Source organism: Austrofundulus limnaeus, unplaced genomic scaffold (genome assembly GCF_001266775.1).
Source record: "Austrofundulus limnaeus strain Quisiro unplaced genomic scaffold, Austrofundulus_limnaeus-1.0 Scaffold89, whole genome shotgun sequence".
Classification (NCBI taxonomy): Eukaryota; Metazoa; Chordata; class Actinopteri; order Cyprinodontiformes; family Rivulidae; genus Austrofundulus; species Austrofundulus limnaeus.
The window spans coordinates 44,385-56,484 of record NW_013952491.1 but is presented as its reverse complement, the minus strand read 5'-3'; the positions used below and the strand labels follow the sequence as shown (position 1 = coordinate 56,484).

At 44.0% G+C, this 12,100-nt stretch overlaps 2 protein-coding genes across 4 annotated transcripts in view; both read right to left on the bottom strand.

The window, feature by feature from the left end:
• The window catches only part of serpinf1 (serpin peptidase inhibitor, clade F (alpha-2 antiplasmin, pigment epithelium derived factor), member 1), a 6,342-nt gene extending 821 nt beyond the window's left edge, over positions 1 to 5,521 (bottom strand). Inside the window, exons 1-8 of one of the 3 annotated variants that reach the window (XM_014012148.1) lie at positions 5,469 to 5,521; positions 3,574 to 3,634; positions 3,007 to 3,208; positions 2,673 to 2,828; positions 1,612 to 1,815; positions 938 to 1,077; positions 657 to 867; positions 282 to 551 (exon numbers count right to left, since the gene is read on the bottom strand). In XM_014012148.1, the coding sequence (XP_013867602.1) occupies positions 301 to 551; positions 657 to 867; positions 938 to 1,077; positions 1,612 to 1,815; positions 2,673 to 2,828; positions 3,007 to 3,208; positions 3,574 to 3,633 (1,224 nt within the window). In that variant the 5' untranslated portion in view covers position 3,634; positions 5,469 to 5,521 and the 3' untranslated portion in view covers positions 282 to 300. Of the gene's footprint in view, positions 1 to 138; positions 552 to 656; positions 868 to 937; positions 1,078 to 1,611; positions 1,816 to 2,672; positions 2,829 to 3,006; positions 3,209 to 3,573; positions 3,635 to 5,468 lie in introns of those variants that run through there. The other 2 variants (XM_014012147.1, XM_014012149.1) reach the window with 2 other exon arrangements.
• Positions 5,522 to 5,875: 354 nt separating this feature from the next.
• Positions 5,876 to 11,775, bottom strand: serpinf2a (serpin peptidase inhibitor, clade F (alpha-2 antiplasmin, pigment epithelium derived factor), member 2a). Its single transcript, XM_014012146.1, has 9 exons — positions 11,669 to 11,775; positions 10,506 to 10,571; positions 10,189 to 10,420; positions 9,940 to 10,083; positions 9,796 to 9,838; positions 9,567 to 9,712; positions 9,218 to 9,360; positions 8,407 to 8,602; positions 5,876 to 6,635 (listed from the first exon to the last, which is right to left on the bottom strand). The coding sequence occupies exons 2-9, from the start codon at positions 10,554 to 10,556 to the stop codon at positions 6,148 to 6,150; spliced, it is 1,443 nt and encodes a 480-aa protein (XP_013867600.1). The 5' UTR covers positions 10,557 to 10,571; positions 11,669 to 11,775; the 3' UTR covers positions 5,876 to 6,147.
• Positions 11,776 to 12,100: the final 325 nt, after the last annotated feature.

The following is a 12,100-nucleotide window of genomic DNA, read 5'->3' as shown; positions in this document are numbered from 1 at the left end:
GGTACTTATGGGTACCTGACTGGTACTTATGGGTACCTGACTGGTACTTATGGGTACCTGAGTCCTCTTAAGGGGAAATGCTGTTGATGGGTCAGGGGTTCAGTTTAGGACCAAGGTGTGAATTGAGTTTAGGTTAGTTTAGGGTCAGGTAGGTACCGGTGAGGTTAGGGTTAGGGTCAGGTAGGTACCGGTGAGGTTAGGGTTAGGGTTGGTGGTCAGGGTTCGGCTGTAGAATAATGGAAGTCAATGCCAGGTCCCCATAAAGATGGCTGTACCAGATTGTGGGTATGTGTGTGTGTGTTATATTGTCAGGTCTTTGGGGTTGACCACCTTGCCGATGAACAGCAACGCCCCCGATGGTTCYTCCCGGATCACGTAGACAAAGGGCCGGTCCACTCGGTACGTCAGGTGGGAGGTTGTGGAGGCGGCACTGGGGTACTGGTTACCCTCAGGGGCTGTCTCCATGACCACCTTGTGGTTGACGCTGCCGAGTTTGGCGGCCTGAGTGGAGATCTTTGTCAGATCTTGGTTCTCCAGCCACTCAGCGAGACCTGCAGGGAGGAAGAGGAGGAGGATGAAGAGATCAGTGGGTCACAGCTCCACCTCCTCACCCATCCTAAGTTTGATCCTTGTTCTGTTAACTGACTCGGACTCACCGAGCTCTCCCAGCAGAGGCAGCAGGTCTGTGGAGTAGCTGAACCTCAGAACAGGAAGAGTCAGGGACACCTGGGCAGGTTGGAGCGCCATGGACAGGTCCTGAACGAACTCTGCAGTCAGACTCTCCTCCAGCAGAGATGTGTTGGTCGTCACCTCGTCAGGCAGGAAGACGAACATGCTGACGTCGTTCTGCATCTGGATCTGAGTGATCTGCAGGAGGACAACCAACCTTGACTCTCTGTGAAGGAAACACCTGAAGCTCATCGGCCGCAGCACCCACCGTGCAGCCCAGGTCCGAGTCCACCCCCATCTTCACAGGGTAGTTGTCCTGTTGCATCATGGGAATCTGGACTGGAGCCCCACCAACCACCTGGAAGTTCTCCAGAGCTCCGCTCTGACTGAAGCGGGTCGCCCACTTCCCTGATGTTCAGAACCAGAATGTTYGAAAATCTTTTTACAGCAGATTTGACTGTTAAACTTTAAACCTTAACTCAAAATTGATAAACATGATTAAATATAGAATAAAACATGTCACGCTTTGTGTCTATCACAGCTGCAAAAAATCAGGGTTTGATTCTGGAGGTGGAGCCTGAGAAACGGCTAACATGRAATAAAGGCAGCTGGCGTGGAAATGAATCCCTCTCAACTTTGAGAATTAAGAACAAAAATAACCATACAGGACTCTCTGGTGGTCCTGTAGCAGGACTCTGGTGGTCCTGTAGCTGGACCCTTTGAACTCATGGATCTACAGGAGGGAAATCTGCTGCCAGCATTTCATTAACTCAGTAACTTTTTTCAAATTTAGATACAGTCAATTTGTTTGGTTTCTAATGTTGCATCATCCTTCATTTAACACACTGTAGCTCTCAGACTATAGACCCGGTTTCTGTAGGAACAGATCCAGCTGACCCAGTAAACCGGTTCTTTTCCTTTACATGTGAGACCAGGTGATACCTTTAAAGTAGGCGGCGCTCACAGCGTAAACCCCGGCTGTACGGGGCAGGGGTTTGGTCAGGAACTGCTGAACCTTCCTTCCTGTCTGCTGAGACACCCAGTCATTGATTTCCTTCTGGTCTTTAGATCCTCCCTGTAAGGGTTTGGGCCGGACCCCGTACTGCTGCTCCACCAGCTTGAAGAAGTCCTGCTTCAGACGAAGTCCTGAAAACCAGACCATTAGATCGGTCACATGTTTTACAGATGATGACATGTTGTAAAAGACTCTGGTCATGACTTGGTCTTATTTTGTCAGTCAGACCCTCCAACTGGACCARAGGTTTCTGGTTCCTGTAATCTTTCTTAGGTTTTACTAGCTGTGTTCCCATCTAAATTTAATTTGAATTTTGAGCAAATTTTTTAAATAAAAAAGGGAATAAAAGTAAAAAAAAAAAAGAAATGCGAATAAGAAAAGTTTCCGTCAACTGGCTTGAAGCGAATCAACCAGGCTATGCAAAGTGTGATTATGTCAGATGCAAGCCTGTAGTAAACAGGAAGTAGAAGTAACAAACTCTCTGGAGAGAAGTTATCAGGAACGTTTCTACTATCWGTCATTTCAACTAGTTCTGGTGATGTTACCGCTGTCTGGAGACGTGGAGAAATGCAATTCTCTTCTTGTTACGGGAATAACTGAGAAGACGTTGACAGCGGGGGAGGGTTCAGCTGCCAGTTGCTCTGATACCGGTTCTGCCTGGTACCGAACAGACTGCAGGAACGGCTGATCAACCACGTGAGGTAAATGTTCACTACATCAGAACTTATTCAGCAAATGTGTCTTCATCTCTCCGTTTGAGCATTAACTTTTCTTCGAAAAGCCCAAAAACCACTTCAAGTGAGCYTATAATGGTTTTTGTGAATTAGAGGAAGTTTTTTCAAATTGTGCCATTTCCTTTCACCTTCTCTGATGCGATACTTCAAAATGAACATTWAAAAATGTTGATGGAAACACGGCTAGTGATACAGCTCTCCCCCTTCAGGGGTTTTCAGGAGTCAGGGTCAAAATGTTGATGAAGTGAACTCACGTCGAGCCAAGTAGAGGCGAGCGGCGCCGCTCAGACCTTTCTCTGCAGTCTGGACCGAAGCCAGCAGGTCCTTCAGGGTGTTGTGGAGCTGAGGGTCCTGCAGGGTGTGGTACCTCAGGGCTCGGTACAGCTGGCTCTGAGCATTGTCAGAAGCTCCTGCAGGACAGGAGGGGAGTGTCAGGTGGGTTCACGTATAACCAGGCTTTCTGTCAGTTCTCTTTCATGAGACTTTATGGTTTTAGTTCCCTGTTACAACAGAAACATGTGWTTCTTTYTGAGAAAACTGGTTTCACTCTGATTATGGTGAGAGTTTGGACTGAGTCCAGGTCTTCACCCATGGACAGCTGGGTCAGAGCCGCAGACACGCTGATGGGCGACAGGAAGATGTTGGCTGAAGCGTCGCGGCTCGACAGTGCGCGGAACAGATTGTAGCCGAAGTCTGAGGTCGCCGCCCCCATCTTTGTTGTGGGTGTGGTAAAAAGCTCCACATGTTCTTCCTCTTCTCCAACTTCCTCCACGCCTCCCGGCTCCAACTGCTGTCAGCCCCAGAGAAAACCATCAGAACATCTGGAAACTTCACTCACAAAACAAAWATGCTGAAATGTGTCTTTTCTCTCCAACTTTGGCTTCAGGTTTGGTTTTTTTCTCTAAAGGAATGTCTCCAAAAGCAGTGTTTGATCTCATGGTTTTAAAATTAAAGTTTTACCTCCAAATATTCTAGTTCTATCTTCAGACCAACATTTGAACTTTGTTCCATCAAGTTTTCTTCTCTTWATAGAAGAGCCTGACTGTGACAGATCATCTTAAAGCACCAGAACTGATAAAAAAACCCACACGTTTTAAAGACATCTGTCTTCAGTTTTTATGGAAAGTCTGAACAGGAGCGAGTGTTGAACGTTACCTGAGCCCAGCAGGAGCTCAGYACGACTGCAAACCCCAGCAGGAACGTTGTTCTCTTCATCCTGAAATAAAAGCACAGCAAGGGTCACAAAGAGCTGCAGCACAGGATCCAGACATKAACTTCTAACTGTCTGAGCTCAGATCATTTCATACAGGAACTGTAGAAGACATTAAAAACACACATCCTCAGTTTGATGTATAATTACTGTAGTATTTGTACCAAAGACAGAACWTATAGTACATACAGTACAGGCAGAACCTTCTTCAGTCTGAGTCTTTGTTAAAGATCAAATCTTTCAGGGTTGGTTTTAAATATGGAGATGGTGATGATGGGCAGAACCACAAAATATTTCAACTGCAGAGAGAAACACCACAAAACGGTCCAATCAGAACCGGCCAAGTCTAAATCCTGGTCATGGTGGTTTTCTTTCAGCTGCTGAGTCTCAGTCTGGTTTCACTTAAACACCAAAAACACACAATGATGCTTTTGTTCCACACACATCTGGATCTTCTCCTGGTTTGTAAAACCACAGAGAAAACACACACAGAGCTGTGTCCATATATACATGTGGGGACATTCCATTGACTTCCATTACATTTCTACAGCCGAACCTTGACCCCCTACCCTAACCCTAACCTCACAGGTACCTACCTGACCCTAACACTAACCTAAACTCAATTCACACCTTGGTCCTAAACCCAACCCCCACCCACCAATGGCATTTAGGTCCCCATGTGTTGGTGTTTTGTCTTAAAATGGTCCTCGTATGTCATGAAAACCCGTACACACACACACACACACACACACACACACACACAGATCATGTTTGATGGGAAACCCAGACGACTTATTGAGCAGATTTTTTCCTGATTCTGACAGAAACTCTGATCTTCTTTCTTTTACAAAAACATCAATTCAGATGAAAAAAACTACGTTTTTGTAGTTTTTTTTGTTTTGTTTTTTGCTTCTGATCTGTTTTATGTTAAATAAAATTTTTAAAAAAATGAAGATGTTATATAATTTTTATTTCTCTCTCATGTTTTTGGCTCGCTCTTCTTTCCATTGCTGGACTGTGTTCAGCTCTCTGAAGGTCCAGCACAGAGTTCCAGTCAGGTTCAGGTTCTGGACTGTTGCAGCACCTTGTTTCTGTTCTTTTAGACCAGCTGCTGTGTTCTGGATCATGGTTTTGTTGGACCCAGTTTGGTCCAAGCTTCAGCTGTCAGACAGATGGACTCACATCCAGAACCCTCTGATCTACAGAGTCCACTCATCAGACCATCATCCCTCCATCATTCCTGCTGACAGCTGGGAGGAGCTGTTCTGGTTCTGGTTCAGAAGTCTTGTGGTTCCTTCTGATTAGACAAATCTGTCATCATGACCTTTGACCCCTAACCTGCTGACTGAAGCTTTAACTCACCTGATGTTGAAGGAGAACCTGAAACATGAAGTTTGTTTCTTCAGATTCAGGATTAAAGTRTGGCTTCTGTCCTGATTTAACTGTCAGATATAAAAACATTATTTAACGTGAACTCACAGAAATATTTGTTGAACTGATCAAATATTAAAAAATATTTACGACAGAAGAAATAAATGTTAAAATGTTCAGAACCAACAAGATGCTGGTCCATGAGAGCTGAGAGGGAAAACGGACCTGGTGGAAAAGTTTGTTCCGATTTGGTTCTGTCTGCTGACAGCTGGAGGTAGAGAGTCAAATGTTTCTGAGCCTGAAACAGGTTTTAATTAAAGTCCAAAACATCCAGACCCTCAACAGTTCTGATCCAGTTTACAGCCGGTCTGATCCACATTCAGAACCACAAACTGGTGCAGGTCTGAACCAGGCTGCGAAGATCTTTAGTTTCATACATAAAGATATAAAGTTCAGAAGCAGCACTCACCTCTCCGGTCCGGACGGGTCCACGTCTGTCCAGGTCTGTCTGKTGATGAGGACCCTCGCCCCACCCCACACCCTCAGCCCACCCTCACTGATCTGCGCATGCTCGAAGTGCGGGGGCGCCTGGCAGACACAAGCTGCAGAGTTTAAAAATAACTATTTTCTCTCTGAGYTGTTTTAAACTATAGAAGTTAAATAAAATGCTATAAATCAAGTAAAACGTTTAAATATTTCAAACGTCTGATGTGGTCTTCTGAAGGCAGAGTGGAAAACCATGTATTTTATTTTAAAACATACGTGTTCTATTAAAGATTTAAAACAGCTGAAACCCTTTTTTTACGTCTGATTCAAGTAAAAACAACTCTACTTTTTCAAATGTAAAAAGATTTTTATTCACTGAAAAGGTTTTTTTTTTACATTCAATCAAGTCCAAACCTCATGCCTAAAAAACAAAAAGTGTAACAAATAAAAAAATAAAACTTTGCTGATCAATGGAAAGGTAAATTGTTTTTGTCCATGTTTGTTTCTTTCTTATGGAGTCAAAAGAGACGAAACAAGTGACGTTAAACAGCAAAACTTGAAGTCCAGTCTTTAATTTAGCATTTAAGCTAACGGGTTGTTTTTACCTGAAAGACATGAAATTTGATTCTTCTAACACTTCCTGTTTCTTTGAGACGAAGGTCTCAGACTGGGACAGCATTGTCCCGTACGGAGCAGGCTTCGTCTCCTTGAGTCTGCTGTTTCTCCTGGTCCACCTGCGGTGGCATCTCTTCTCCACTGGGGGCGCTGCAGGATGTCACGCTGCTGCCCTCTGCTGGKAGTTTGTTTATGTGTTCCACACTTACGCTGCTTTTCTCGGTCACAGGCTGGTCGTTCATCGTACTGTTGCCATGGGGATCATCGTTGAGCATAGGGTCATTGTTGGGGGCYGGGTTTGTGACCACGCCCATGAAGAGGGGGACCAGAGACTCATCGTCAATGAGGGCGAAGAGGAACGGAGAGTTTACAGAGAAGTGGTTCATGGAGCGCGTGGTGGTTACAACCGTGGTGGCGGACGCTTCAACTCCTTCTTCGCTGAGTTCCACGGTTGTGGCGTGACGGACACTCGACACCCGGAGGGGCTCGACTGAGATCCCAGAGAGATCAGGACCAGAAAACAGAGAACCCAGTCCTGCCAGAGACACCCATCAAGACAGAAAAGGGTAGTTAATGACCCTTCACATGTTGACATCTTAGCTCTGACTCAGCTGGACCTGAAAAGAACGTTAGTGTCCCAAGCTTTGAAATCCCTAAAGTTTCATGTGTCAAAGCCTGTCCCTAGATCCCCTCTTCATTCCATACTGAAACCAGTATCTGACCAGGCTTGGACTGTTGGGGACTAGTTGGTGGGGCAGCTGTGGTACAATGGTAGGACGGTCGTCGGTTTGATTACCCACCAAATCCACATGTCATGGTGTCCTTGAGCAAGAAACCTTGTCCCTAAGCTCCCTGGGCACACACATAGGGTTTACCCTAATCCTAACCAAGCCTGGGTCAAATGCAGAGCACAACTTTCATCATTACATAACAATACATAGCACATCATTGCATTAAGAGTTGGTGAACTATGTGGGCACATTGTGGACTCACTTCTTCAGGTGTCACTGGGGTAAGGTTAATGCTGCGTTCACAACTAACATGATTTCAGCATCAGGTGCATCAGGTTTACATGCAAAGACTACGGTGGACGCATGTCATGCAGCGTTGGGAAGTGCTGTGACGCGTCMAGCGTGATTAGAGCGGTGCGATTAGAATGATTTGAGCGTTCGACATGCGAATTGCATGTCGAGCACGTTGAATGCTGGTGTTGGAAAATCTGAATTTTGCAGCTCGACGCAGTGCGTCAACCAATCAGAGAGACTCCACTGTGTGACGCAGTGACACATTTTCCAACAGGARAGTTTCGTGAATGATGTTCACTAACCTGAGACAGATGGACAGGAGCTCTTTAGCTGAAATCAAGTGCCTGTAGTTTGTGTCCTGGCAGAAGATATCAGCACCAATGCAGGTCAACGGCTCATCAAARTGGACTTGGGACAAAAATAGTTCTGAAAGCGAGCCTCGTTAGCTCGCAGCTCCTGGGTGATGAAACTCACCAAACTTAGAACGTCTTGCATTGTCATGCTCTCAGTAAATAAAGCAAAGCCACTTTCTTTATTTCATCCAACATTAAACAGAGGCCGACAGAGGGGGAGGCTCTCAACGCACTTCAAGATCAATCCTGACTCACGTCTGACCTCAAAGTGCACAAGCGTCCAACTTGGACGCGATTTTGACGCTGAAATTGCGTTCAGTGTGAATGCAGCATAAGGGTCTTGCTCAAGGAGATGTGGATGTTTCACCTTTCCCACCTGAATTCTTAACAATCCAAGGATTTGAACCTGCAACCTCTTGATTACAGGGTGTTTTCTAACTTCTGCTCCACCATTGGCCACACAACAGACACAAAACAACGTAATATTGTTCTAAAGTATAACTTTGTAGGTTGTGGACACAAAAACATCAGTGATTTGAGACACAGCTGTAAGATTTATTGGTTAAAAGTTTCTCACAACTTTGAGTCACCAACTAGGGATGGTACCTTTGACATGTGAATCGATTCAGTACCAATATCCAGTACCTGGGAATCAGTATCGGTACCCATCCCTATCACCAACAGATCTCCAACAGTCACAGCCCAGTTTCCACCTGAAGTTCAGTCAGGGGGCAGCATGGGTGGAACTAAATCCTGATGGGGCAAAATATTGTCTTTTTTAAACTAGTCCAATAAACAGTTGGTACTGCTGCTTCAGGGCTCCTTGTGGACCGGAACTGAGCCAAAGACAAGAAGACCGAACCTACGKGTGTCCCATACCCTAATGTTGTGGCTAGTGCATCACATTATGGTACATCAGTGCTCTTACCCAGCTTGGTCAGTGCCTCCTCCAGCTCCTGGCGGAATTCAAGCTTCACTTTGGGTAAATTAACCATCATGGTTTGTTCCTGAGGTAGACGTCTGTAGAGGTCCGAAATGTTCAGTTTGTGAAGCACCGAGGACACGTTTCCTCTGGGCAGGACCACTAAAAAGCTGGTGTTTCCCTTGAAGGGGAAACTGGCAACCTGGACAAAAGATTTTAAAAATCTGCTTTATTTGTGTGGATTTTTCACAGAAAGAGATCATTAATCCTGAACAGGAGAGGATGCACTTTTACGCATAAATGTTCAGAGCTGAATGAATTAGTCTTTACAGAGGAACTCAATGAGAGTTTGGGACTCTGACCTCTGAGGGATTTTAGAGAAAACCATCAGTCCTACAGCTGTGAGACAAGAAGACAAAAATATCTACGAGTTGATGTAAAATCRATTTATGCAGTACAAAATGTCAGTATGAAGAGTTTATTTAGCAAAAACGTGAAAATTTGTAAAGCTGTGACTCATGATGTCATCCATTCCAACAACTCAGCCCATAGATACACATAAACGATATAAAACAAATAAAATCTGTGATAATTAAACTGTGATTTTAACAAAAACAGTAGAAGACATAAAAAATGAATATTTGGTGATAATCTGATGACTTCAGACTTGTTTAAAGTTTAAATTATATTTTTAGGTGGACGATGTTGATGAAATAGAGTTTCTCCATTCATTTCATTGGGTGCACTGAAGTAAAATAATAAAAGTTACAACTTCAGTATTTGATGTTTGTGGACTCCCAGTGAAAGCTGGAGTTACCTGTGCCTGCAGGTCTGGATCACCCATCATCCGTAGAGGGTACTGTGCAGATTTCATCATGTCCACTGAGACAGAGTTCTGGTTGTCCAGATAAAACACTCCCTTCGAGGTCACCAGGGGGTCAAACTGGGTCTTCCAAGCYTCTGACAAACAGAGAAACCCTCATTCTGATAAACGACTGAAATTCAGATCCGTATTTATTTGTCTTTAGTTTACTGTAGTTTACAACTTGTCTGCCTGTTATTTAAATTCCAGGTTGCAATAAAACAAAACAGGAAACTATCATGTTGGGAGAATATTTTTCCAAGTATGAACTTGTGAACTGAGAAGTGCTTGGTGGAAAGTTCACCTTTGAAGTAAACAGCGTTCATGAGCATGAGCACTACATCATGTGGAAGACTTTCCAGGAAGTTTGGGATGTGGCCATTGGTAACGTTCTCCACCCATTGGTTGACCTCGTCCACAGAGAGCAGGGGGAAAGGCTGCGATTGGTACCTGAGAACGGGTAGGGTTAGGGTTKATGACAAATGTGACGAAATAGAAAAGTCCTTCCCAAGTGTTTTCCAAACAAGGCTCACCTGGCTAAAGAATCCTCAACAAAAGACCTCTTCACTTCAAATCCTGGCGTAAAGAGAAAGACAATAAATGAAAATGTAATTTACATAAAACTTATGAAAATGTGATAAACAATCACCACCACCGCAGCATTCACCATCTCAAACCTGGTCTCAGGTATATTCGTGCTGCTACAGCCAATGATGTGTGGTTTAAATGAGGCACGAGGCTGCCCAGGACCTGATGGTAACACGGCAGGTTTTGGGCATGAAGACTCTGTAGAAGAAGTTTCTTTGTCTCATTMTGAGCACCTGAAAAACAACATGTTCTTTAAGAACGCTGTCGAGACTCCTCGGGGTTAACGATGACTTCCATCAGGAGGTTGAATAAAATGAGTTGAATAAAATGTGACCAACCTAAGGTGAGATGAGCGAGAGCAAAAGCCAAGCTGAGGGGTGAGAGGATGACGTTGGGCTGCTGTGGGCTGACAGGAAGCTTCTCAAGCAGCTTTAAACCCAGCTGCTCTACAGCGCCCCCTATCCCCCTGTGGTCCTCACGGCTGAACGCTCCTCCACAGGTGTGAACCTTCTTCTTTTCGTCTTCGTTCGTGGAGCTGGAGAGCTCTGGAGCTGCTGGGCTGAGCTCCTCCTGATGYAGACAGATGAGTGGGCTCAGCTCAAACAGACATCATGTTTCAGCTGTCAGTGCATGGAAAGTGTAAAACTCTTCTTACAGTCCCAACCAGGTGGAGGAGACACAGCAGGAGGAAAAGACACAACTTCATTTCCAAACAATCAGCCTGAAAACAGAAACATTTACAGAATACGTTCACTTCATTTAACGCWGTCAAACTTTAACAAAACAGAAATGTGTGGACAGATAAACAATCATGAGCACAAATATCTGAATCATTTATAGATTTTAAAGATTTCTGCATCATCACAGCAAACAGAAATCATTTTTAAAAACATGTTTGTGTTTATTGGGATCAGTCTCTCAGCAGGTGGTACCTGAGCCTTTCAGCCAAACTCACTGGTTTTACAGATCCAGCTTTTAGTCWGAGTCCACAAACCTTTACTGGGTCGAGGCTTTGGTAAGACCATCAGCCTGGTTCATCCAATCAGAAACCAGTTCTGATGGTGTCTTTGAAACCATTGTCCTGTTGGGTTCAGCTGGGTCCCTACTGTGCAGTGGTTTGTTGGAGGTGGAGTTGAAGAATTTGGAGGTTCAACCTGATTTCCTGACTGCAGCATGATGCTGCCACCACCGTGCCCTGAGCTCTGAAAGTCTCAGCCTGACTCCTACAAATGTCCGTTCTGTCTTGTGTCCCAGCTGCTCAGTCTCATCAGGTCATTGAGTTTTTGACACGGAGGTTGTTCGTGAACACTGGAACCAGTTTTCTCAGTATTTTTTAAGATTTCAAACATTAAATGAGTTTAATGTTCTGCTTATATTAAAGTCCAGAACTGATCTTAATTTGGTCTAATTTCTCTCTCTGGACTTAATATCATTTTTCAACAATCAGTGTTTTTTTTAAATATTCAACTTCGACCCAAAGTAAACAGCTCTGTGGGTAAAATCCTTCCTCAGCACAGATGGTGTAATCACCATCATGTGTTCAGAGCTGAATCCCTGCAGGGTTCACARACTGTTTACCACAAGACTAAAGGTTACTGTTTCAGAACCGAACATGAATCCAGCTCTTTAGAATAAAAACCCAATGTTCTGGTTCTGTACGAGAATCAAATCCAGAACAAACAACTGCACCWTCTCGTGTCTGAGGCTTAATGTGAGTGGAAACTTTAACTAATCACAAAACTTATAAAAAGAATAAATTCGGCAGAGTTGACAACAGCTCAGAGAAGATGCTGGAAATAAGAGATGATGTGAACTCACCTGGTCTCTGTGGAGTAAAACGTGTTTGAAACAGGAGGTTATWATAATAAAAGAGATGTGGCGGAGCTGCAGGCTGTGCAGCGTAGTGCCTGGACCCAACAACTGCTGCCCCCCATCTTACTCAGTTAATAATCAATCCTAAACAAGTTGGAGATGTTCCTGCGGTCACTGCACAACACTAAAACTAAACGCTGCTTCCAGCGACACAAACTGAACGCACTGATGTTTAAAATTCAATTAATTAGAACSGAACAAAAGATTATCCAATTAATTAAAGTTTGATTATAGCTGCAGTACACCAGTTCTATTAAAGTTTACTTTCAACTCAAATATTTGTGTGTTTGATTAAAAATAACACTCATTTTAATGGTTTCAATTAACAGAAAATAAATGTTTCTCAATTTTGAGAATGAAAATTATTCAAATGATGAT